General features: G+C 47.3%; 10 protein-coding genes across 10 annotated transcripts; 5 read left to right on the top strand and 5 right to left on the bottom strand.

Moving 5' to 3' along the window:
• Positions 1-35: 35 nt before the first annotated feature.
• On the top strand, positions 36-1,544 carry F4822DRAFT_27456 (Fcf2-domain-containing protein). The gene is made up of 2 exons (XM_051454771.1): positions 36-385; positions 612-1,544. Exons 1-2 carry the CDS (start codon positions 119-121, stop codon positions 987-989), a joined length of 645 nt encoding a protein of 214 aa, XP_051319622.1. The 5' UTR covers positions 36-118; the 3' UTR covers positions 990-1,544.
• Positions 1,462-4,931, top strand: F4822DRAFT_386124 (vacuolar protein sorting-associated protein 16). Its single transcript, XM_051456682.1, has 5 exons — positions 1,462-2,122; positions 2,286-3,050; positions 3,100-4,339; positions 4,406-4,487; positions 4,553-4,931. Exons 1-5 carry the CDS (start codon positions 1,978-1,980, stop codon positions 4,802-4,804), a joined length of 2,484 nt encoding a protein of 827 aa, XP_051319621.1. The 5' UTR covers positions 1,462-1,977; the 3' UTR covers positions 4,805-4,931.
• Positions 4,932-5,578: 647 nt separating this feature from the next.
• F4822DRAFT_27412 (uncharacterized protein) lies at positions 5,579-8,501 on the bottom strand. Its single transcript, XM_051454764.1, has 6 exons — positions 8,190-8,501; positions 8,066-8,119; positions 7,873-7,914; positions 7,710-7,793; positions 7,358-7,651; positions 5,579-7,302 (listed from the first exon to the last, which is right to left on the bottom strand). The coding sequence occupies exons 1-6, from the start codon at positions 8,191-8,193 to the stop codon at positions 6,005-6,007; spliced, it is 1,776 nt and encodes a 591-aa protein (XP_051319620.1). The 5' UTR covers positions 8,194-8,501; the 3' UTR covers positions 5,579-6,004.
• Positions 8,502-9,184: 683 nt separating this feature from the next.
• On the top strand, positions 9,185-10,710 carry F4822DRAFT_386121 (uncharacterized protein). Its single transcript, XM_051456681.1, has 4 exons — positions 9,185-9,683; positions 9,739-9,852; positions 9,906-10,022; positions 10,073-10,710. Exons 1-4 carry the CDS (start codon positions 9,551-9,553, stop codon positions 10,366-10,368), a joined length of 660 nt encoding a protein of 219 aa, XP_051319619.1. The 5' UTR covers positions 9,185-9,550; the 3' UTR covers positions 10,369-10,710.
• Positions 10,711-11,677, top strand: F4822DRAFT_386119 (uncharacterized protein). The gene is made up of 2 exons (XM_051456680.1): positions 10,711-11,208; positions 11,297-11,677. Exons 1-2 carry the CDS (start codon positions 11,132-11,134, stop codon positions 11,505-11,507), a joined length of 288 nt encoding a protein of 95 aa, XP_051319618.1. The 5' UTR covers positions 10,711-11,131; the 3' UTR covers positions 11,508-11,677.
• A 1,116-nt stretch (positions 11,678-12,793) lies between these two features.
• F4822DRAFT_27326 (glycoside hydrolase family 1 protein) lies at positions 12,794-14,671 on the bottom strand. Its single transcript, XM_051454747.1, has 2 exons — positions 14,439-14,671; positions 12,794-14,336 (listed from the first exon to the last, which is right to left on the bottom strand). The coding sequence occupies exons 1-2, from the start codon at positions 14,480-14,482 to the stop codon at positions 12,950-12,952; spliced, it is 1,431 nt and encodes a 476-aa protein (XP_051319617.1). The 5' UTR covers positions 14,483-14,671; the 3' UTR covers positions 12,794-12,949.
• Positions 14,672-16,031: 1,360 nt separating this feature from the next.
• Positions 16,032-17,160, bottom strand: F4822DRAFT_27367 (uncharacterized protein). The gene is made up of 3 exons (XM_051454753.1): positions 16,958-17,160; positions 16,759-16,898; positions 16,032-16,656 (listed from the first exon to the last, which is right to left on the bottom strand). The coding sequence occupies exons 2-3, from the start codon at positions 16,877-16,879 to the stop codon at positions 16,046-16,048; spliced, it is 732 nt and encodes a 243-aa protein (XP_051319616.1). The 5' UTR covers positions 16,880-16,898; positions 16,958-17,160; the 3' UTR covers positions 16,032-16,045.
• Positions 17,161-17,364: 204 nt separating this feature from the next.
• Positions 17,365-19,611, bottom strand: F4822DRAFT_386111 (uncharacterized protein). Its single transcript, XM_051456679.1, has 4 exons — positions 18,895-19,611; positions 18,649-18,834; positions 18,155-18,593; positions 17,365-18,092 (listed from the first exon to the last, which is right to left on the bottom strand). Exons 1-4 carry the CDS (start codon positions 19,043-19,045, stop codon positions 17,492-17,494), a joined length of 1,377 nt encoding a protein of 458 aa, XP_051319615.1. The 5' UTR covers positions 19,046-19,611; the 3' UTR covers positions 17,365-17,491.
• A 1,261-nt stretch (positions 19,612-20,872) lies between these two features.
• F4822DRAFT_27287 (Mis12 protein-domain-containing protein) lies at positions 20,873-22,460 on the top strand. The gene is made up of 3 exons (XM_051454741.1): positions 20,873-21,075; positions 21,161-21,518; positions 21,599-22,460. The coding sequence occupies exons 1-3, from the start codon at positions 21,016-21,018 to the stop codon at positions 22,339-22,341; spliced, it is 1,161 nt and encodes a 386-aa protein (XP_051319614.1). The 5' UTR covers positions 20,873-21,015; the 3' UTR covers positions 22,342-22,460.
• F4822DRAFT_27273 (uncharacterized protein) lies at positions 22,461-25,269 on the bottom strand. Its single transcript, XM_051454738.1, has one exon. The coding sequence runs from the start codon at positions 25,181-25,183 to the stop codon at positions 22,580-22,582; it is 2,604 nt and encodes an 867-aa protein (XP_051319613.1). The 5' UTR covers positions 25,184-25,269; the 3' UTR covers positions 22,461-22,579.
• Between the last annotated feature and the right edge of the window lie 341 nt (positions 25,270-25,610).

Here is a 25,610-nt window from a genome sequence, read left to right as displayed (position 1 = left end):
AAGAAAGCACAGCCACAGTTTGACCAAGACAGAATTTTCGTAGCTTTAAATTTTTATTTTTTTCTATTCCCCCCAAGCTTTCTACTTCATTGACAATTCTTTCAGCCAGTCGCCTACCATGGCAGACACGACGACAACGAATGATTTGTCGGACGACCAAATCGAACAACTCCTCAAGGAAGCTGAATTAAGATTGCAAGCGAAACATCAAGACCAGGATGGCAAAGCCGTTACAGTTCCCTCCAAGTCGGATGTCGCAAAGGTCCCCGAATCAGAGGCCCCGAAGCTAAAGCTAGCTAACTCAACTACCTCAAAGGGCAATGCCAACACATCTGGAGAGTTGTCAGTGAGAGTACCCGAGGTTCGACGGCCCAAAAAAGAAATGGTACGTGATCGATTAATATCCTATTGCATACACATGTTGCCCTCGGCATCACCCTTTAATGATGAAAATAATATCCCAATTTAATTGAAGTAGTAACTGTTCCCGTTATGGGTAACATCGCTACGCCATAATGATAGATTTATATCATAGTTACTCTGACTCTTCGCCTCGTATTCTATTTATATGCTTCAGTCTATGTACATGCTGTTCGCTGACTATTTCCTAGGCTGTCAAGGCAGATGCTGGACCGTCTTGGTTCAACCTTCCCCGAACCGATCTTACCCCTGAACTCAAGAAAGACTTGCAATTATTACGCATGCGCGATGTATTGGACTCGAAGCGATTTTACCGCAAGGACAGTTCGAGAGCTCTTGTGCCCCAATTCTCATCGGTTGGGACTATAATTGAGGGCCCGACCGACTTCTATACCGCAAGACTGACTAAGAAGGAGAGGAAACGTACTCTTCTTGAAGAGGTTCTGGAAAGTGAAGACATTACTCGTAAATTCAAGAGCAAGTATGGTCAGATTCAAGACGTCAAGACAAGCGGCAAGAAAGGTCATTACAAGAAGATGATGGAAAAACGATATGGTCGCAAAGGTTGAGCTCCACCTTGAAGAAAGAGTGTAGATCATCATCATTTGCGCATGGCATAATGCGCACGAGTCTGGAGCACGTACAGCTTAGAGACTTATCTCTATCTAGTATGGGTATACTAGTATACCTAGGTACCTACTACTAAGGAACCAAGTAGTCGCCTGGTAGCCAATGCTTATCCAAGGAGTCATACGAGTAAGTGATTCTATCAGGATGTTAGAATTGCATACCGTACTAATACAACATAGCGACTACTAAGGGAATCGGGAATCATGATTCGCATGCTAATGCATAGCGCATGTCCCAACCCGAGGAGTAGGGTCGAATTGTCTGTACTTAGGCTCGGAATTCCGATATGGTGGGTGGTAACACCAAAGCCCAGGTTTTAAGTGAAATTGACCTGAGATGATTTGGCGCCACATAGAACACCTTGATGCTAGATAGGTATACCATCTATTAATAAATCAGTAAAACGTGTGCCATTGTTTTCCTCGATCGTTATCATGTAGGGTATTAGTGACTAGTTTCTGAGACATCTTCGAATCCTAAAAGATTATGAACCCATTACGATGTAAGTCAATAGTGCCATATTTTCATGAAAACCACTTCCAATGGCATGGTAGTATGATCCCCTCTAGCAAGACAGCCCAAGTATATTAATTTAATCAATATCCTATCATCTCATTTGCTATCGTATTTATAGCAAGCCGAATCAAAAACAGGGGAGTGAAGCTTAAACTAAGGGTCCGTGTGGGTATAGAGTTGAATGTCAGGTACAATTACGTAGGGGCCTAACTTCACAAGTTACCAGGTATTATTTGACCCGAAATTTACCCGACGGAGTTTCCCAAGCTTCATTCATTCAATCTTCTAACTCTAACTCTCTAAGAATAGCTCCTCATCTTTAATAATCATACCGTATTATCTAAACCCTGAAGAACGGTAATCGATCCTTCGACTATGATCCCGATATAATGATGATGAAGTAGGGCGAATATGGAAGCGACACATCCGACTGTGGGATGGGAGAGGGTGGGAGATCGGTTTTACCGCAAGACGCAGCTGTATACCGCGGTATTCGACCAGGATCTTGACTTGGACAATTATATCGTTGCTGGTGCTCCATATGGTGGCGCCATAGGTAAGCCACATTCGGAATTTTTGAAAATTCATCTTCTTGCTTTTATTTAATAATTATTACTCCGTTAAATGTACTGTTCTTTTGGAGTTTGAGGTACAACTCATAGTACCTCTCACTTCTTCGCGACCCCATACCTCCGTGGAACCTCACTAATTCCGCGTAGCCATATGTCGAGATGACACCAAGATCATATCTTATCAGCCTTCTAAATCATCAAAACCCAGCATCGACATATATAGTTGCGCTGGTAAGCTGCTGAAGAGCATTGGATGGGATAAGGGATCCATCAAAGGCCTCGGCTGGTCCGAAGATGAGAAGCTTCTAGTAGTGAGCTATGACGGTACCGTAAGATGTTATTACAACCTTCAAGGGGACTTTACACAGTTCTCCCTCGGTCGCGAAGCTGAAGATTTCGGCGTCCACTCATGTCGATTCTACGATCATGGCATGGTAGCCTTGCTCACTAATAATGCACTTATTGCTGTGTCCTCGTACGATGAGCCGCGACCGAAAGCGCTTACGATGCCCCCGGAAGGAGAAGTCCACGCCTGGACCATCATCTCGCCAAGTTTCACTCTATCGAGATCTGTTGAAGTGCTCTTAAGTATTGGAAAGACGGTCTACGTTGTGGATAAGACTGAATGTGAAGATCGATTCCTTGACATTGGTCCATTCTCACACATCAGCGTATCCCCAAATGGGAAATTCGCAGCCCTCTATGCTGCAGATGGGAAGGCCCACGTCATTACTGCCGATTTCCAGAGCCGACTAAGTGAATACGATTCCCGATCTCAGCTCATCCCTAAATACCTAGAATGGTGTGGTAATGATGCGGTTGTCATTGCGTGGGAAGATGAGGTGAATGTTGTGGGGCCCAATAATGCTGTGGCACCCTACGTCTACGAAGGCCGCATCCACGTAATCGCAGGTGGGTAATAAATGCTTCCTTGCTTAGAAACATACTAATTTGTCTCGAGATCACGATGGTGTACGACTAATTACCAATGATGTTTGCGATTTTATCCAAAAAGTACCAGATGTCACGGAGGAAGTTTTCCGCTTTGGAAGCGAGTCCCCGGCATCCGTTCTACTAGACGCCGTAGAACAGCTTGAAAATCAATCTCCTAAAGCAGATGATAACATACAACTGATAAGACCCAATCTTGTCGAAGCAGTCGACACGTGTGTTGCTGCTGCTGGGCATGAATTCAATGCCCATTGGCAGAAGCAATTACTCAAGGCTGCTTCCTTTGGCAAATCAGTTCTAGATATATACAATAGCGACGACTTCGTTGACATGTGCGAGACCCTGCGAGTAATTAATGCTGTACGGTATTACGAAATCGGCTTGCCCTTGTCATACGAACAATACCAACGGCTTACCCCCGAGGGGTTAATCCAAAGACTCATCAACCGTCATGAATATTTACTTGCGATTCGTATAGCCGGGTACTTACGTCTTCCTACGGATCGAATTTATGTCCATTGGGCATCCGCCAAGGTCCGAATTGGAACAGAAGATGACGACTCGATCTGCCGATTAGTTGTGGAGAAGCTCTCGGGTAAGCCAGGTATCTCCTTCGAAGCCATTGCCCGCGCCGCCTATGACGAGGGCCGTGGCCGATTGGCTACAGAACTCCTCAACCATGAGCCTCGTGCCGGACGACAAGTACCACTCCTCCTGAGCATGGAAGAGGATGAAATTGCACTTGACAAAGCAATTGAGAGCGGTGATTCTGATTTAATCATTTTCGTGCTCCTTGAGTTGAAGAAGAAACTCCCGTTAGCATCCTTCTTCCGCGTGATCAACGCACGACCGACAGCTACAGCACTTGTTGAGGCTTCAGCTGCGCTAGAAGGTGATAATGCTCTTCTCAAGGACCTATATTATCAAGACGACCGTCGGGTAGATGGCGCCGGTGTGTTTATTCGCGAAGCATTAAACCAGCCCGATGCGCGTACATCAGGCGACAAATTAACACTCGCTGCAAAACTGCTCTCCGATTCAAGAGAGAACCATTTCGAACTAACCGCCTTGAAGGAGGCAGCAACGCTTCTACGTATGCAAGAGGCACTGGATCGCGACTTGACAGATACCTTTACCGGTCTAAGTGTCAACGAAACATTATTTAAGCTAATTCGACTGGGATATCATAACAAAGCCAAGAAAATCCAGAGCGAGTTCAAGGTTCCCGAGAAGGTAGCTTGGTGGATTCGGTGAGTCAACGGCTCCACGCTTTTATACTCTTAAATGATGCCTGGCTAACAATACTTTCACTATAGACTACGGGCACTCGTCGCAAAACGGGACTGGAACGAGATCGAGGACATTGCTAAGAGCAGAAAGAGCCCGATCGGCTGGGAAGTAAATCAAGGTTCCATACTTTCTCGTTTCAACTATCCTCATGCTAATCGCCCATTCTCATCTAGCCCTTTTACAACCAAATCCTGCAAGCGGGCAACGCCCGCCTGGCAGCTACATTTATCCCCAAGTGTACGAACCTAGAGCCCGGCGCCTCAATCACCATGTACGAGAAGTGCGGTATGCGCGTTAAGGCCGCGGAAGAAGCCGTCAAAGCCCGAGATGCCGAGGCATGGGCTCGTCTATTCGAGGCCGCTGGCAAAAATACTCCTGAGGGGAGAGATATTGAGCGCTTAGGAGCACAGGTGTTTAAGAAGTAAATTGATAATCAACTTGGAAGGCCACTCGTAGAAGTGGCAGAGGCGATCAGTCAGGATGTAATTATGCAGAAGATACCATTAAGAACGGAGACTAAACTTTTACAACAAGCACAATTTTCATACGAGAAACATATTTACTTGGCAAAACGTTTTCGCATTTCTTATGCCGATGTCTATATGAACAAGTATCTGCCCGTCTGTCTGGTCTGCTTGCCTCCACTCGACTAGCCACTCGAGTTGCGTGGGACGACAAAAGCCAGCTAGATCATGAATCATCAAGATCATCCCCCTCCAACACACATGAACATGAGTACCTGAGTTGCAAACTATCCCGTCCCCTTCCATCATAACTCATCAAGCAGACTGACTAAAACAGGGTGAAAACACAAATACGAGGAAACCAAAAAGGAGAAAAATAGTAATTTAAAAAAAAAACAAGGCAGAATGTTCCTGACCCCGTCCGCAAACTCCTAACAACGAACTTTTTTTACGGAAACGCATGTGAAAAAAAAAAAAAACAGATCCATTTCTCTTCGTGATGTCCGGCCACCCATTCATCCGTTCCTCTTCCCCTTTCACATGCACGCCCGCCCGCCATTCTGCTCGATGAACAGACCTACCACCCCCCTTCGCCCTGCCCCGTCCAATGGCTTCCTATATCGAATCCCTCGGTTGACAAATTCGTAATGTGGACGTTAGATTCGATGGAAACAACCAATTATCATCCCTTATTCGTGCTCTTCATTCCGGGGAATAGTTGCGAAAGACCATTTCGGCAAATCAAATTTTGAAATACCTATTAGTGTAGAACGACGAGTGTAAATAGCCTGACTGGTGCGAGGTGATAGTATCAACTCAAACCGCGTGGTTTAGTATAAAGCAAAGCCAAATACGTTATGGAGGCGCCCTCAAATTTCTGTCGTACAGTGCTACCGACAGCTTTCCCGAGTAGGCGTGGGTTGATGTATGATGTGGGTATATACGGTACTTAGAATGGGGGGCGTAAAAACAGTGTTCAATCTCATGACCGTGATAGTAAGGCAGCCGTCACAATGTCAAAAGGGTAATTAGGAATAGGGAAAAAAAAGATCAATGTTTTCGCATTTCATGTCCATAAGGTATTATGGTGCCAATGAACTCCCACCCCCCACAAGCCTGAGCATTGGAAATTCTGATTTTTATACATGGCCGATCCCTCGTTTAAGCACGCGCGCCTTGGTTGCGGCGGCCACCTTTTGCCGGGACAGTAGTCCAACCATCGGCTTCCTGCGCCGGGGCTGATTCAGTTGTCGGGGCAGGAGATGAGGGTTGAGCGGGCTGTTGCGGGGAAGCGGGCGAGTTTCCATTAGCTCGAGCAGGTCTTCCCTCATAATTTCCACGCGGTCCTCGTGGCGCACCACCGCGTCCTCGAGCTTCGCCACGGCCTCGTTGGGCGTTAACATACCCACCGCGAGCCGGACGCTGCTCTCCCGATGATGTTCGCCAGTTGCCGCTCTCAGTTGCTCTGGACTTGGGGTTCTGAACATTCTCCTTGGGTCGAATCGGCAACTTCTGCTCCGCGGCACCGCCGTTCTGGGCGCCCTCAGCCTTTGGTTCCTCCTTCGACTCAGTTGCGACCTCCGGCTTCTCCTCGACTGGCTCAGCCTTCGCCTTTTCTGCTTCAGCGGCGGCCTTCTCAGCGGCTTCCTTTGCCGCAGCCTCTTTTGCGATTCGACGTTCCTCCTTCGCCTTCTCGTCCGCCTCCCGTTTTTCCTTGAGCTGTTGCTCCTTCTTCTCGGCGATCTCCCGCTCTTTTGCAGCCGTATCAATAGGACGAGCAGCACCGAAGGGGCTCGCTTTATTATCGCCATCTGCGGATGGGGGAAGTCCGGGAGACGCCACGTCTGGCGAATCAGACACAGTTCGCTTCTTGAGGTTTAGTCGGGGACGACCAGCGGGAGCGGGGGCAGCAGCCGAGCTAGTAGCAGGGGATGGCGGTGCCTCACTACCGTCACGGGATTGCTCGGGGGACTTGACAGTGCGATCAGGCCTCATATTGCTACGCCACTGGTTGTCAAGATCCGCTGCAGTCGGAGCGCGCTCAGGGCGCTCGGGACGCTCAGGACGCTCCGCTCGCTCTTTAAACTCTCTAGGGGGTCGGGAACCTTCTTGACGACCTTCACCCCAAGTGGCCGGAGAAGTCCTACGATCTTTTCGGAAGGATTCGCCACGGTTGGCGTCGTTAGTTCGGGGACGGCTGCTATCCCGCGAACCTGCAGGTCGTTCGGCAGCGGGAAGAGGAGATAATGGGCCCTTGCGCTCCCAGTTGCCGAAGTCGCGTACCTTGCCATCATCAGATGGTGCATCCCGCGGGCCAGGTCCACGACGCTCACTAAACTCCGAGGGGCGTCTATCACCGCCGCCGCCACCACCACGAGACGGAAGGTCGGCCAGAGGGCCTTTTCGTTCCCAGCTGCTGAGATCACGGGCCGATTCGCCACGGTCCTGGCGTTCCTTGGCTAGAGACCTGTCAGTACAAGCACTCACTAAATATTTATTTTCAAGTTGACTTACGAGGATCCGCGATCTTGATTCTAATGGTACGGCCTTGGAAGCTAGTTCCATCCAGGGTCAAAGCCTTCTTCAGACCTTCTACGTTTGCAAATTCAGCGTAGGCAAATCCTTTGGGTCGCTGCTCGATCTTGTCCTCGATAATTCGGACACTGGAAAGCTCGCAGTCCTGAAAGAAGTCGGTGACGGATTCGGTTGTAGCATCGTAGGATAGATTTCCAAGATGAGCGGTGTAGGGGGGTTTAGTTGGGAGTTGAGCAGGAGCCTGGGTAGCATAGGAATCGCGAGTGTAGTAGCCTTTGTAAAATATGAATTAGTAGCTGATCGGTAATAACAGAATAATATCTTCGCATACCACGGTCGTTGTTGCCGCCGGCTCCATAGCTGGAGAAACCGCCAGTTCGTCGCTCACTAGACGTGGTGGGCAAAGGCTGAGAGCCTATATGTTATATTAGGTTAGCTGGGTTAAGTCAAGGCGCGGAATTAAATATGTCCTAGGGATGGGAGATATGACCTACCAAAAGAGTCCTCAACTTCATCAGCCCATGATCCACCGTACTCTAGTATATGTTAGTAAAGTCGCAAAAATGGTTTGGCCGCTCGAATTGATGTGGAAGGATGTCTCGTCCGATGGCGGAACGACAGCGATGTGGAGGAGGATACGAGAAGGCGAGAAGGCGAGAAAGGGATAAAGGGGAGGGCGGGACTGACTCTCTTCCTGCAGAAAAGCCCCGAGGGACATCTTCTGCTCCTTCTTCTTGGGCGCTGTAATACGTCAATTGTCAGTATCAAGTCTCGGAGGGCAGTATTGGGCCATGTAACCGGGGGCACATACCCATGATTGCGGTGTTTTAGCCTCGCGCAACGCTCTTCAAAGCCGTCGCGCGCAGGCAGCAGATGAATCGCCGAAGAAACTAATGCTAGTTCTTCGGTGAGCGATCAGATAAATTGGGTAGAGACGGTATGGCAGCAGCGAAATTTCACTGATGCCAATCCGACAAGTCGATTGGTATGATACGGTTGAATGCCGAAAAGTTTGCGGGATTGGCGAAGAAACCGAAAAGTTTCGTCGACGAAGAAAAAAAAAAAATATGAAATGCTGTGAAAAAAAGGCCGGGAGGGCTAGCTTAATTTTTTCGCAACGTATGAGGAACGCTTGGGGGGAAACAATTCAGTCTAGCAAGTACAAATTTCTTAAGTACCGCACTTAATATTTGATGGCGGGGTTCAGCATTCTAAACCAAACTCGCACCTGCTATGTGTAATCGATAGGAATTTTTAGTAGATCTTAGGTACCTAGGTATCTACCCATACGCACACGTTCTTTCTAATATTTGAAGTAGGGCGGTTAGCTTAAGCGCCGATCGAACACTAACATAATAATTCAGCCTACTCATTTTATGATCTATACATAATTAATTATACAAGTATTATTATTATTATTGAAATAATGAAATATCTAAGTCTTAGATAATTATAGTTGTTAAAAAGTTAACATTCTTTCCGAAATAATATTACAGATACCTGCCATCGTATACCTAGGTAGGTGGGTAGGTACTTTTACAATACATAATGACCAACACGAAGGTGTAGACTGGATGCGCTTGCGAGCATACCGCACAAACCCACACAACTGACCTTTTCACACCACATGTATTTATTGGACGGGCAATTTTCACTGGGTCCCGCTAGCAAGGTACTTATACAGAAAGTACCTTTTTTTTTTTTAGCAGAGGGAACGAGGGAACTAAAGGAGGGGCACAGGGTTCAATTACAGCCGATGGAGCGAACTGGAGAAGAGAAAAAAAGAGAGAGCTACCTAAAGTACTACGTCCATCTTAATCCGTTAACCTTGGAACTCTTCAGCTCAGGAACCGCCTCCAATCAAATAGAGCTCGTTTGTACTTCAAACGGTTTTCCCAATCATCTCGCATCAACTGCATCAACTGCATCAACTGCATCTCTAGGTGATTGATGCCACATTAATCCACTAATGCATGTGAACCTTGAAGAATACTTCTTTCTTCTTTGACCTTTCTGTTCCCTTTCTGAGACCTTTGCAGAAATTTTAATATAATTTTTTCAGAGCTGTCGGTGCCTGATTTACTGACAGCATATTTTTTTGGAAATTCCATTGTCAGATAGACATTAGCTACGGCATTGGCCTTCCTAATTTCTGCCGAGTTACCCGCAAGCATGGCTCCCCCATCCGAGCAGCCAACGCCTCAGCGGCCAACCCCTATTCCGAGGCATGCTGAAAACGAAATGCCTTCGGCAAACGAGCTTATGGAAATAGGGAAAAAATCATTACAAACAGGGGCCTTGACAGGTAAATTCACCCCTTAACTAAAATATTGTTTATCATCATTGCTAATATGATCTAGGCGGAATTGGTTTGGTAGTAGGAGCCGGTTCCGGCATTGTACGATCGGCGCCACCGGCGTTATTTGCCTTGTTTGCCGGTCTCCAGTGGTTTGCTCTTGGATCTAGTTATATGGGTGAGATATGTTTTCCTCCGATCCTTTTTATCGGGGAACTGACGATATTTTAGCTTCGAGGAGTCTTCTTTGGCATGCTTGGGGTGGTGAAGAAAATCTATCCCGGTCAGGCCTAGTGGCGGCCAGCGGAATAGCTGGTGGCGTGTCTGGCATGGTTGGGGGAATGTTTCGTGAGTCATGCCGACAAATATACTCCGAACTGCAACTAACCAGCGTGTAGGAGGACCTAGAAACATCATACCCGGGATCCTAGTCTTTGGCACTCTCGGAACTACCAGCACATACATAACTCAGGTCTATAAAACCACCTTCAGAGCTAACGAATCCAAGCCTAAGTCAGGTTGGCTTGATTCGAAATACAGTCCTCTGCAACGGCTTTCCGACAGGGATTATGAAGAAAAGCTCGAAGAGAAAATCCTCAGGATCGACGCTGAGATTTCTCTCATAGATGACAGCATTGCCTCACTTCGAGCATCAAACAACGACTCAACCAAGTCCAATGAAGAAAAACGGTAACTAAACAGCCATAGTATTTCAAAAAATCATGACACCACTTTCCTCGGAGTTATAATGTTACTCGTATTGGGGTGTGGCCCGCCGTGTGTAACAATACACAACTTTTTGGCGTTCGGATCTTCGGGGCTCGCGGAGGTGAGTATGTGGCGATATGTCGCCAGACCTGAGAAATCAGAAGTGGCTGGCTTGAGTTGCTTTTCATGTGAGAATGAGCACCTAGTATAATTTTACTGATTCTCCGAAGTCAAACCAACTCTACCCACCTAGGTAAGTACATTAGCTCCCTTTAATGATAAAAATATCGGCCTAGTCATCACAAATAAAGGGGAGTGGACTTTAAATTCTCTTTGTTAGTTGGAACATAGTCGTCATGCCTTAGTAGACCGGAGACACCCAATTTACCTGTCAAGTTCGGGGTTGACGTAGGTACGCGGGTAGATCAATTAGTTCCCTTGCTCATGACCGGCTTCGATCTTATGCAACTCATCTAATATTATTAAGTTTCACATATCCCTTGTGTGGAAAATCCTAAGCCTAAGGCAGGTCCATAACTGGTCCTTACATACTTCCTAGTAGACAGATAGGTATGACCTCAACATACGTCATCGCACCCGATCCTCCCCACATATTTCGGTGATACCAACTGAAGCCTCTTATACATATACATATACCTAGCTCTTTCATATGTCAAAAACTATATGCCAAAGTCTTTTTTTAAATTCTACAAATTTGCAAAAACTTCAGACCACGAGACGCTATCAAGATGACTGATTCACGAGGAGGTCACTCGTCTGAGCTCGAGCAGACACCACTAGACTCGCACCAGAACGGCCAGGCTCAGTAAGTCTCTCTTCCCTCATAAAAACGAATTACCATACCTCCGTAGTCCAACTTCGACGAGTAAATTCGTACTAATCTCTGCGCATAGGAACATCATTGACGAGACATCTTCGACCTTCGGCAACACCACCCAATCGGACCTCGACGCCAACATGGAAGTCCACGACGAAGCACTAAAAGACAAAGTCGACGGCGCGGTGAGAAGCGGACCGAAGAAGGCCGACGAGAATTCGGGCGGCAGAGTACAAGTCGGCGAGACAGGCGATCTACACGATCTTGCTGCGAAGAGACAGCCTTAAAAAAAGGGGGTGAACAACTAAGGGGTTTGAAGAAATAAGATATCATAAATGGTTTTGGCTGAGGTTCGAGGTTACTATTAGGACAACAGGGCGTTATGTGTAATTTAGGTGGCCAATTGGACAGGGAAAATAGGGGTCATAACTGAATGAGAATCTCATGCATAATCATACGCCTTTTCATGGGACTAGTAATCTAGAATAGGCCCATGTGACTCACTTCCTCTCTGAATACTTGCTAAGCTCACCGACATGTATGGAATCCTGCTGCAAGTAACAATCGAACAAAGAGGAGCTATCATGATGTGATATTAAACTCGGAGTGCCACGCTCAGGATTTCGGTAAAGGATATGCCGTAGGATCCCTTCAAGGAGCCGCAAGGGAAGGATCTTGGTAAGAACCTAAAACTGGCTTCTTTCGTTTACACTAAGCACATCTAAGCATTGAATCCCGAATCGAAATATTGCCATATTACGACCATCCTCGGCCGGGTGGACTTATCTGGTTCGAGCGGGCATCCCCTTATGGTAATAGCTCCAGATGAACAAGTCATAGTAGCCATCTGGAAAAGAGAAGGGAGATTAAAATAGGACTTAGTAAAACGACAAACCATAAAAATTAAGTACAAAATAGCCGCCATAATATGGCTTTTTCGCCGAGTCACAGCAGTTAAAGGTAAAAGGGTAGTATCAATGCGCTTTCGCCATGTGTCAAAATCTTGGAAATATCTTCCTAATTCTACACATATGGTAAAACAAGAACAACAAAGCTGTACTCAAAATCTGGTTCTAATCTATCTAGTAAATTTGATCGACATTTGTTATTGTCCAAAGGAAGACTAGTCGTGGGAGAGTAATCAATTTGCAATCATTAGACGATGTTAACACGCTCCACGATGGTCTTATAATCTATTCTAAGCATTAAGCCAAGACTCAATCCCACGAAAAGCTACAAAAGTTCTACGGCTCCTTTCCGAGCCCCGGCAAGTTACATCTTTCTGGATAGCTAGCTTTCCGAAGGATTCGAATTGTATCATGCGAAGAAGATTCCTAACGAACTGTAGCATCAAAAGTCGAAGCGATATATCATCGTTTCATTGCTTCAAAATAGGCCCAAAATATGTTTTTTGGTAAAAATCACCGGCATAAATGTATACGCATCGGCTAACGGCGGTAGTATCATTTTTTACCATCCGATATATCTTCGACACGAAAACTTAACATTCACGTAGGCGACCAGCGCTTAAATTGGGTTACTTTAGAATCACCTCAACAACGTAGTATGATATCTGAACGAGAATTATCATTCCCTAAATGACCGTAATAACCCTGATTATACTCCATATTACCTGAGGTATCGAGGACTCATAACACACATACACAAGAGACGACCACATAAGAGAATATCCCGGACCGCCCGGTTCCGCGCCTGCCTGGTAGTCTATCTACTTCTTCTCGATAACCGCGTCGAAGACCTCCTTCATCTTCTTGGCGCTGTACTTCTCTTTCCGTTGCTGTCCGTCCGCATAGTTCACGTAGGTAACACCAAATCGGGTCTCATAACCTTCGGCCCATTCGAAGTTATCCATGAGCGACCAAGCCATGTAGCCCTTAACGTTGCAACCGTCTTCACTTACAGCTTTAGCCATAGCGTTGACGTAGTCACGGAAGTATTCATATCGGAACACGTCTTCTAAGATCTCTGGTTCCTTCAGGTCGTTCTCGCCCTTGATACTGGTACCATTCTCAGTCACGTAGATAGGGGGGTAGTTGTAGCGCTTGCTGAGCCAGTTGATCAGGCCACGGAAACCCTCAGGGTTTGGTCGCAGCCAGAAGGATTGGGTCTCAGGTCCTATGCAGTCGCCGTTCTTGCTGTAAGGGTGCGTCGATAAGTCGCCGAGGAAATCCTCTGGAGCTGGGTTGCCGTCGCCGTGCTTAACGTAGTCGGCTGTGTAGTGGTTCATGCCGTAAAAGTCGTTAGAACCGTGCACTAGTGTTAGCTCTTCGGGTGTAAACTCTGGCAATCGGTCGCCAAGTTGCTTTCGCATCGAGTCAGGGTATTTGCCAAAGTAAATAGGGTCCGCGAACCATGAGATGGCGAATTCAATCTTTCGATTGGCAGCCTCGACGTCTCTTGGGTCCTCAGGGTCCCATGGGTATGTGTAATCTCCATTCAGGGTAATACCAATCTGGCCCTTATCAGTGGGCTTGAACTCCTCTCGATATACCTTCACAGCTCTGCCATGGGCGAGGAGAAGGTTGTGACCAACAATCCAAGGCTCTCGGCTAGAGTCACCAATAGCAGACTTGGCTCGGTTGGAAGTGTGACCGGGGGCGAAGAACCCGGTACTGTATCCAAGGATTGAACTGCACCAGGGCTCGTTGAATGTGATCCAGTTTTTACACTTGGGGATTGACTTGAAGACGACACGAGCATAGTGCTCAAAGTCGAGAGGGAACTCCTGCCTGTTTAGGAGGCCACCATATCGCTTGTCGAGCTCATCTGGGACATCCCAATGTAGAAGTGTGATGAAAGGTACGATGCCAGCCTCAAGTAAGTCATCAACGAACTTAACATAGTGGTCGATACCAGCTTGGTTGATGGGGTCATTTCGGCCACCGAGGGGGATGATTCTCGCCCACGACAAAGAGAAACGATAGCAGGTAGAGCCCAGCCTCTTCAGAAGAGCAATGTCTTCTGCGGTTCTGTTATATGAATCGCAAGCAACTGAGCCGTCGGTTCCATCCGCAATCTTGCCCGGAATGGCACAGAAGGTATCCCAGATGGTTGGGCCGCGGCCATCTTGTTGGGTAGCGCCCTCTACCTGGTAGCTACATTGGGAGAAAGGCTGAGGTTAGCGGCAAAGCTCATGTCCCAAGGGTGAAGGTACGGCTGCAATATCTGTGCAAAGAAGTGCGCCTGGCGGTACTCACGCGGCTGTAGCGAAACCCCACAGGAAATCTGAGGGTAAGGACATGTTGAAGAGGTTGTCCGAGTGCGCAAAGGGCGGGCGATAAGGAAATATCTAGGCTATTCGAAGCTGCCCACTAGCGTTTCGATCTCAACCGGGAAAACGGATATTCTTGTTCTGGACACAGCCAAGACTGCAGACGATCTCGTAAAAAGCAGCGAGACAGCAGGAGACGATGAGAAAGATATGCGCGAGTCAAGTCAGGCCGAGCAGAAAGACTGCTCGACGTTGAAATGGAGGCTAGCATCTTCTTATACCCTTGCGAAGCTTTACTTAGTCTCGGCGTCTGCATCTTGGACATATAGTGTAGGTATAGTGTAGAGGCGGTATTTCCCCTTTCTCCCGTGTCGGACCGTGACGACCGAGAACAACAGGCCTATACAATCATGGCTGTATCTCCAAACCATTCATACCCACATAGCCCATAGCAACCATCTCCGCCGCGGGGTAATTGGAGCTTGTACTTGTAGCGCATGTGCGTGGTGTGTGCGCGCCTGTGTGGTGCGGCCTAGATAGAAACGAGAGAGACAGAGAGAACAAGGGTCCAGTTTTTGATTTGGGATGACCCCCCACAAACGAGCTCGTCATGTGCCGGAATCATATTAGATCCCAGCGACGGCCCGTGTCTCCGGCCACCACAGAGGGCAGCACATCAGCTTGTCCTGACCGGGTCTCAAGTCTTGACCCTTTATGCAGCAGGGGACTCGTCAAAACCTCGGCGATAAGCCGAGTGGATAGACACGATAGTCGCCTTTTTTGAACAGCGTTGTTCCCTGGATTCGGGATGGTCACGAATTGATGAGTCGCGGCGCTAAGGATTCAAAAGATCGATCTTGGCCACCTGCGCTTTGTGGGAATGCGGCGCAATCATCCACCTTTCGCTTCGGCCGCGGAGGGAAGTACTTCCACACACCATCCGGCGACTATTCCGACTTGCGAGGATTATTATAATAGTAATAATAACGCCGTCAATAACGTCTAAGGATTAGATCCCGGGAAAGCTACAACATCTGTCGATTTGGCTTGAAGATCGGTTGTGGTATGCCGGTTCCCGAAAGCCAACGTCGCTGCACATACAATAACGACTTGTTTTATATGTCGTTTTTTTGCGGAATATGATTTCCATGTCCACTCACCGATTGCCAACTTAGTCGATGCAGGAAAAAAAAATCATCTCGGCGATAATTACTCGATATTTTTTGAGAACCACTCGTCTTAAGCCTACCCGATTTTCCTAACCTAATCAATTTCCTATTTGATGCAGGTTATTCTCTAGGACGGAAGCTCGGATTCCATTCACAGATCATTATGTGTTTGTTTTGTATCCTTGCAAATACGAATGTTCCGGTGCAGAATTCATGAATCTAGCCGCTGTTTTGCATGAATAAAAGCAATGGACTGGTGTCAATAAGAGGCGCGCTGGAAGAAGTGAGTATGTTCCCGATGTATGCAAGACTTATCCTTTTCCTAGCCAATTTCTTGACTCTCGCTAACTCCTTACAGTCGCATCATCAAGAAGCGAGGAATCGATCGGCCGCATGAACGGTGACCGAAAATTGTTTAAGTCTTTTAGGTGGTACCATGGGCAGTGTTGTTACCGTCTCCCTCATCAGCCTCTCCGCGTTTTCTCTTGCCCGTCGCGGTCGGTTCTGATACCTTTGCCTCTTCATCCCCTGCCGCGTCATCTTCTGCCCATTCGGTGATTTCGTACTCGACTCGAACTCTACCGTCGCGGCTCTCACCGACAGCTTTTGTAGTATGTATATTGCCTAAGCGACTACCTAGGATCATGTTCTCGAACCATGGGATGCAGGTTGTATCTCGTCCGATCAGTCGTGACTCTCGGCTGGATGCTTGAACGGGGACAATGTCCATGGGATCCTGTTCCGATTCGTCCGGAATCAGACCCAGCTCTTCTAGATCGTTAAGGTCCTCGGTTAAGAGGCTACCAAGTGTTAATTGAATGAATTCGGCCTCGCTCTTAGGTTCTTCGGACCAATACGATAAGGGTGTACCACAGAATCCGCAGAAGTGTCGAATGGTGTTTCGTTCGGCGGGATGGGAATAGGTACGCCGAATAGTAGTACGGGATTCGTCGGGAAAGAATGGAAATACTTGGCTATGGTACCAAAGGAGCGGAATTCTTAAGAATGCGGAAAGGGGTGTTGCGGAGGAGATTCCTACGTAGATGTAGAAGTTAGTTCCCTGCCCCTGCCGGTTTCCAAGGCGAGCCTCGTGAATCTTGGCGAAAGAACAATAGTAATTACTGCAATTCAACTTACTGTGGCCAACGGTTGAATCGAAGAGTATTTGAGCATCTCCGAATGCTCCGTTAGGAATCTGGACTATGTACTGATTTCTGCCGCAGTGGCAGCTCCCTCGCAGGGCTCTACCGGAGCTCATCGTGATTTGATTTGAGACACTGAAACCTGTGAGGAACGAAGACCAGTAACATCAATTAAAAGAAACCTATGTAATTACAGACGTCGCTAAATGGATGTAATAATTAGAGATGTTCGTAAATCTTATTCTTTACGGACTAGGGTAAAAGTTGAAGGTTCTTGCACTAGAAGCTTAATTACAGTTCGAGAAGGTACTATCAAAAATTGATTCGTGAATTGGTGACGATCACTACAAAATAGGTAGCAGCTATCGAGATGCTATGCTTCAGCAGGTTGCTGATTGAAAGCGCGTCATTATGTGGGCTGATAACCGCTAAACTGGTCCGATACTTTAAACATTGAAGTCTATTAGTTCGGTACGTACCTGGGTACCTCCGCATGATTACATTATTTAAGTTACTATGCTTTGTCACCTGGAAACTTCCGAGCGACCATTATTATTATTACCGTCATTAAATCATATATTTAAGCTACTTTCATAAACAGCCTAGACAACAGTGTAATTACAATGGACATGATCAGTATCAACCATATTATCTATTTCGTGTCTGCAAGACAAATTAGCGACTAATCTTACTCTTTCGGTTAACGCTTAAAAGAACAGATTGTCATATCATGATACATGTTTCTTCTCACGCAACACGCCCGCATTGGATAACTCGGCTTGAACCTCCCGCTCTCCGCCGCCATCCAGCTCAGTGTTAACCCCCTGCTCATGTGAGGCGTCTTCTTGCTCCCTAGTCGTGGTGGACTCAGCATCCAGCATTCCTTTTTCGGTTCGGTGTAGCCACCACCTAAAGAATATGGTGAAGAACTGTGCTACAAATACTTGTTCCACTGTGTATAGCAACACCGGAACTTGGATGGATGATATAGTGAAATTGTCGAGTTGAGCCCACATCGCGGCAACTAATGGGATTCCCACGCTTGTGGTCTTCGCAGCCCCGCAGAAACAGACAGCAACGACGAGTTCCTTAGGCATCTTTTTCAATGTCACGGCTCTTCTTATAACTCCGGGCACATGTAGACCAAGCCACGAATCAGCAACGTAGCCATTGATTGGCCTAATCAGAACGCCCGGTGGCGATGCTATCCAATAACAAATTGCAGTAAACAATATGTACTCTGCTACGTTCAAAAGCACATTGAAGATCACGGATGATTTAGGTAGAGCAGTGAGCGCACCCGTTTGGAACGCCCCCGAGAAAGTCGACCTTAAGTCACAAGTCAGCTTCAGGTACCTAAGTAGTCTCTCCCGGTTGTTCCAGGTACTTACCAAGCCACCAGCATCAGCAATACGGAGCAAAACTGTGCTAGATAAAACGTTTTCAATGTCCAGGAAACTTGTTTCGGGTACGTCCATCGCAGGACCTGGCCGACTACCAGCGGAAGTAGAACGCTGAGGCCCAGCTGCTGCATTACATTTGCATACATTGGCCCAAGGGTATTTGCCTTCGCCGGTCTAAGCGAGTCGAATTCTTCATCGTTAGGCAAAAATCCGTATATTAACCATGGGGAGAGAAAAGACCCGACCACATTGCCAATCACTACTTCGATAATAGCAGCGGCTTCATCACCGCCCGCATTCCTCGTCATTACCACATTAGAAGCAATTGTGGTCGGGATGCAACTAACCACGACCATTCCTACGAGGATACTGGCGTCAATTGTTCCTGAGCTCACTCCGCCAGCAGCGATTACTATTCGAATTATGACTAGGGGTAGATCAGCAAGACAATACAACATAAAGGCATAGTTAAAATGACGTACCAAGTTGAATAACGGGTATGAGAACAAGGCTTATTCCCTGTACGACAATGTGTAGGCGCCAATTTTTTACATGTTCTTTGAGCTTCTCCGGACTTAGTTGCATCCCATTGATGAAGAATATCAAGCCAATGCCTCCATATAGAATCGAATATTCTGATCGGATGATACCACCGCGAGCCGCAACATCTTAGAGATAAATCAGCAATTAGATGCAATACTCGAAAAATGCTGTCTCCGTCGACCTACGAGGAAAGAAGTATCCTAGAACACAAGCCAGACCAAATCCCAATACTAGCCAATTATTCCCAATGAAACCCAGGACTCGGTTGGCTATCCGGAGCGTTGTCGGACGTTTCTTAGTTTCGGCGTCCTCACGTACTACAGGAGACACATCCATTGTCGCCTCCAAGTTTGTTCTTACGCAAGCACCATAGCCGATGCTCTTGGCGAAATACTATCTAGTTCCTAACTTGAATGATGATCACTATCTTCAGATCATAAATTCTAGAGAACTAGATTTTGACATTCCAAACCCTAACCAAAATAATATTTTGATAAGGTTACGACGGATACGACCCTCGAGCACGCAATGCTCTTATTCCCGGCGAAAATAATGGGGGTTATTCCCTTTGGGCTATCCGCTATCCCCGATTTCGCCATTGAGGTAACTCCACCATGGGGATTCAGTCCGTTAGCACTGATAAGGACCATGATCATGGCATGGTTATGTCAAGTGTCAAAATGTCAACGACTCGAAAAATCAATGTCGTATAAGCGTATGAACCGGACACGGGAGCGGCTCAACTACATCATTCAGCCCATAGCATGTAAGACGCCTCAATCTCATGGGTCTCGACTTATGGAGTTCAAGGGACTATGCCGATTGAATACGTTTGAAGCAATCGCCAAGCACCAGCACCATGGGTGGACGTCATTTTATCCTTGAAAATCATACATCTCGAGAGCTTATTTTTTTTTTTTCTTTCTTATCCCTTGCTAGAACCCAGGGTAAGCGGCCAAGTGCCGGCCCGTCGCTTTCGTCGTCCCGTCGCCTCCTATTATGTTGTCTTCCTTTTCTATGCTACCTGACCTAGCTACTTACCTACTAGGTAGGTACTTAACTGTTGTGCTATATATACCTCCCTACCTACATGCGCTTTTGATGTCGTATGCAGCAAAGGTTCGGGGAAATGAACTCTAATACGCAGGTTCCATCGTTTTCTCAGATACGGTGCTGGATCAAGGGGTAGGGATTCGAATCCGAATCGCATGTGAGAAGTGAGGATCTACAGGTTCTGGACTTCCGAAACCCTTGATCCGGAATTGGTATTGTTGGATCACCGTACAATGCTGGGGAAAAAAGCAAGTAATCCATTAGCTTCTTTTTGAGGTAATTATTAGGGCCGTTCATGCACATTTCTACACCGATCCTTTCGCCTTCTGATTTCGAGGAGGCTCCTCGCCGTTCCGCTTCTATTTCCGAAGGTATCATTTTCTCCCTCCGGCTATGTCTCGGAGCGCAAAGTATCGCGATCCAGTTCCTTCTTTCGGGTGTCGCTTAGACGTTGATTACTACATTATTAGGTCTATTAACGATTCCTAGTACGAACGAATTCCGGATTTCTCTAGCGATTTATGCCACAATTCTCACCGCTTCCGTAAATGTTGGCTTAGGCAGGTCAGGCTAATAGCAGCTTTCGGACCAAATTGCACCGCGCAATTCCAGCCTCACCCAAATCACAATTTCCAGTTCCGGTAATGTGTCTAGTCTGGGCTGATACAGTTGCACTAGCCGCCTTGCAGTTCGTCACATTGATCAAACAACACTAGAGATCGTTTCAAATTGCATGCGGTTCCGTACGCTTGGTAGAAGTTACGTAGGTATGCCAGCCGCGCCGACTTTGATCGAAATTCGGGTCCGACACGGAACATCACACGTCGTATTCCACAACATACTTAATAAGCAATTCCCGTTGCCATTGCTACGTTACGTCCCTTGCTATGAATTTGGTAATATTGTTTATTTTGGTGAATATTCTTATTTTGTCTTCCATCGAGTCGATATTATATATTACCCCTGAAAGCACGATCTCCATATAGTGATAATATTGCTTTATGATATGTGGATTATTTAAGGTCATAAATATGTCAATTGGCGATTTAACGGTGCAAATTCAATTAATGAGGTGGAAGCAACCCCACCAGCAAACCAAATATTGACATTTTTATCGATATCTAAATCTCTCTAAATCTTAGTCGCGTCGCGTAGTTTACCATTACATCAGTGAACCGATATTATACGCGATTTCAACGACGGCGGCAAGGACGAAGACGAGACTAGGACAATGTGACTGACGATGCGCCATCATGACATCCACCAATTCAGATACCGAGCTTCTGACAGAGCACTTCGGATATCCCCCTGTTGTTAGTGACTTCCCATCGCGCATCTACGAATAAGAAGTAAAAGAAAATATTGTGCCTATTTATACTAATGCGCATACCTTCATAGAGTCTTATCGACGACATTATAAATAGTATAAACATCCTCGCCGAACGCGCCCTCAATAGTGTCGAGCAAGGGCTTCTCAACGCACCTCCCGCGAGCATCGGCTTTAAACCACCTAAACCCTCTCGAGGGAACACAGAACAACAGCCACAATTAGATCCAGCCGAAGCAGCTAAAGCTGAGATCGAAAATGGAACACACCAGCTGGAGACGCTGCTGTGCGCCAGCATCGACCGCAATTTTGACAAATTCGAGATCTACGTCCTGCGAAATATACTATGTGTGAGACCGCCCGACGTGCGCGATTGGATGCGCCTCTCGCATTACGACGGCTTGGATTTTTCGTCGATTGACTCGCCGAGTATGTATAGCCCTAAGACAATAGATAAAGAATAGAGTAGTGTAGGAAGATATAGAGTGCTAATGAGGAGAGAAATATAGACGCCCCCAGCCTCGACGGCATAAACCACCTCCGCCGCAAACTCCGCGAAAGCATGCGTCTCAACGCCCTCCTCGCCGCCGAGCGCGCCCGCAACGAAAAAGCGCTCGCAGAGCTGCGCTCACTAATCGGAGGCAGCGACCCTCAAATCAAGACCGAAAAAACCAGCACCACCAACTCTTCCTCATCCCCCAACCCCGCCCAAAACCAAAATACCAAAAGTCCCTTCGCATTTCTCCACGACAAGGGTACACTTACAGAAGGCGGTTCCGAAGCACCTCTCAGCACCACAACCGCGTTCACTTTATCCCAACTCCAAGCCCTACGCGCACTTTCGACTTCCCTTAGGAATCTCACGCCGGATCTTGTGCCCCCGCCGCAGGTGGATGATTCTGCTATGGAGATTGATAGTGAGAGTGCTGAGAAGAATAGGAAGAGTTGGAGACGGGAACGATTAGAATATGTTGAAGGCGCTACACGGCGCTACCTTGAGACAGTCGAGGGACTGGAGTTGGGACGGGATGGCGAGGTGCGCGATGGTGAGTGGCAAGGCGAAGGGCGGAACTTGGGGCGGGATGAAGTTGGTGGGTTGGAGAATGTGGTTGTCACGGTACTCGGGGGAGCGCCTAGTGGAGGAGGGGATTCGCAGGGTAGTACAAGTACTGCCGCGACTCCCGGTACAGCTAAAAAAAGAGCGGGAAAGGCTAGGGCGGCGAGAGATGATGATCGAATGGACGAGTCATGATAGCAATGTCTGTTATGTGTAGGTACACATTAGGTCCGATTGCTGATAAGGTAAGGAGTATGGAGTTCTCATGGACGATCGTCGGATTATACAGTCTGATTGAAAATTGATTAGATTGGGACTTGATCTACTCTACATGGTTTATAACGGAGTCTATACTGACGTTTTGGATATATACCTGATAAATTTATACACAAATATGTACAAAATATGCCCACGAGAGAGGAGCAGCAGTGCTTTATTCCTTGAGAAGCCCATATCGCCGAGCTGAGCTCCAGAATGAATGGTCCGGAAACCTAACCTTCCCGGCCTCATTCTTGGGCTCCTCGAACATTTTCTTCGCTGTAGCCACCACGTCATTCGCCTCATCTACACGCTCCTGTTCCAACAAGGCATTTAACAGCGACAATTGAGTGTTCAGAAAAATGGTGTTACCAGCCTTAGCAACACGGTGATAAAATTCGAGCGCCTTGTTCAGTCGGCCTACACGTGTAAACCCTTTAATGACACTGTTGTAGAACGTGGGGTCCATGTCGTCATAGTCGAGCAAGCGACGACGCCGCAGCAACGACTCGACGGCATTGAGGTCGGGTGGATTGCGTGCGAAATAGTGATCGATGAGCATGGTGTAGATATGTGTCGACAGCTCGTAACCCTGGTCCCAGAGGCGCGCAAGTACAGCCTTGATGGCAATATGAGAGCGGTCGCCCAACCGCAATAGGGAGTTGATCATCTTGCCATACGTTATTATGTTTGCCTCAAGCCCGGCCGCGTGCATATCGTCGAGCACGCCCGCTACTGTTTTGAGTTGCTCTTCTGTGTCATCGGGATCTATTCCTTGGAATGCGGCGTCGATTACGATGGTAAATGTCGCTTCGTCCGCATTTACGCCGGTATCTCGCATAAGGTCGAAGATCGCCCGTACATCGTTAGTTCGTCTGTCGCGAACGAAACGACGTAGCAGAGTATTGTACGTGAAGATATCTGGTTCAATGCCCTGTTTACCAGCCCAAACCACTAGATTTTCAGCCTCGGAAACGCGGTTTTCGCGAAGAAGGCCTACAAGAGCGGCATTTACAGGTTCAATTGTTGGTTTGACCGCCGTCGAGTTTTCGTCTCGGGAGCTCTGTTTCCATAGTGTGTTCATCTCTTCCAAAGCTTCAAGACCACCTCGAAAATCGCGGCATTCGATCAACCCAGACACGCGAGCGGTCCATATCTGCACGTCCAGCCTCATCCCCGAGTCTGCAATTCTCGTCCACACTTTCTTAAGAGCGTTGAGGTTATGGGAATTTTTGCAGCCGTCAAGCATGAGGGTCCATGTCTTTACTGTCGGCTTGAGCCCGACTTGGCGCAAAGTGTTTAGTGCGGCTATCGCTTGGTCGGGTCGATTTAAAGACATCCGAGCACCGACGAAAGAATCGAAAAGTTCTGGATGCTTTCGGAGCTCCTCTGCTCTGTCGGAGGGAATATCCTTTTCTGACCCTACAAATTTCTCCCAGAGCCTATCTACTTCGTTATTTCTACTAGAAGTTACAGCCCGCGCAAGATGCCCCCCCAAGGATGCCGCATTGAATTTCCTTCCACTAGTCGAAGGCGATTCAATAGTATTGACCTGGGTGGTCGATAACGTCGTTATCGACTCTACCCTCTCTTTGAGCTCTTCCTTAAGCCTGGGCCACCGAGCCATAATGTAGCTTTCTAGGCCTGGGAAGTGAGTTGAAGTCAGCCTTTGGAGAGACGCATCTCGAAAATTTACATGCGCTATGAGGTAGGATAGCATGTTAATAAAACGTGTAGCACTCCGCCGAGCATCCGCATTGCTTCGTTGAGGCTCAAGCAACAAAGCATATGTAACAATGGCCAGAACAGCCACAGGAGCACCTAGCTCGTCCCGGCTATGGTGTGGAAAGATACTGCTTAGAGCAGCAGTGAAGTTCCCCATGTCAGAATACTTCTTTAATGAGAATTTATCGAGCATTGGGAACCAGAAACCGTCGGACAACACATCGTCACTTTGGGGGGGTACCACCTTTGGTAGGGACAGAATCTTCCAGGATTCGACCAAATCCGCGAGCATGGCATCATGACGGACGAGCCCCCCTTGCGCTAGGGCAAGTCCTTGCTTTTCCACCTCGGGTTTGATTTGAACGATGCTTTGGATCAACTCCCCTACAAGCACGGCCCAACGTTGGGGATTCATGTCGTTAATATCCGTGTAGACCCGAAAGATATCAGGGACCGAAGGTAGTTCAGGGGAACGTATAGCCTTCCTTTTAGCAGCAATTATTTTCTCCATTAAGATAGGAACCACCCTATAGAAAACCTTGGGTACGATGACATCTGGGTCCTGAATTATAGGGTAAATCTCATTCATGAGATAGTTATATGCCTTTACCTCAGAACCATCATCTTTGAACATGCGCTCTAAATTCCCAATGGCGTTAACGAGGGCCAAGTTGTTTTTAGAATTCTCTGGTGGGGAAATAACGGGCGCATCTTTCCTCGCGGTTTGTTCATTAACAATCTGCTGGAATAAAGCGTCAACCCGGGCGGAATCCTTGGTTGATGCTTTTGCTGGCCTATTCTGAGACCATCGGAAATTGGAGGATCCCCTCCGCCTATTTGATTCGTGTACTATTCTTCGTACTTTATTCCGACTCGGCTCACCCGCAACTGCCCCCGTGGGAAGAGAATCGTCCGAGGATCGAGGGGTGGGCGTGGTAGTTGGGTCATCGTATCTCGTGGAGGTCGCGGTCGAAAACCTCGTTATCTGACCTTGCCGTTGGGGATTGCGTGCTATGTGGCGACATAGCAGGCAAACGGATTTCGTCCCCCTCATAACACATGAGGCGTCGTGAACTGGTGAATTCCGAAAGGATTGTTCGAGGTGTCGACGGTAAGATGGTTGAAAATTGTCGAAAATTGATGAAAGTCTTATCGATTACGAATTCTGATAGGCGTTCCCTTTATATCGGAGGTTAACGGCAAGTTGGCGCCGATATATACTTAGGTACATGAGAGCTTGGGCCAGTATACAGTACTTTCTACCTACAATAGGTACATATATACAGGCTTCATCCCCCACTTGATCAAGCGCTACGGAGTCGACTGCTTGGCAGCTACGACTTACCAGCTCAATGTCACAATCAATAGGAAGGCAGGGGTTAACCTTGGAAGTTAACTTGGAAGTAACAAAGGAGACAAAGAATTGAAAGTCTTCTAACTTCCGATCGTTTCTTATTTTCATTCCCTCTTTACATACCTAG

The sequence above is a fragment of the Hypoxylon trugodes genome (assembly GCF_022578975.1).
Source record: "Hypoxylon trugodes strain CBS 135444 unplaced genomic scaffold F4822scaffold_1, whole genome shotgun sequence".
Lineage (NCBI taxonomy): Eukaryota > Fungi > Ascomycota > Sordariomycetes > Xylariales > Hypoxylaceae > Hypoxylon > Hypoxylon trugodes.
The sequence above is the reverse complement of the archived record's forward strand: the minus strand, read 5'-3'. Positions and strand labels throughout refer to the sequence as shown.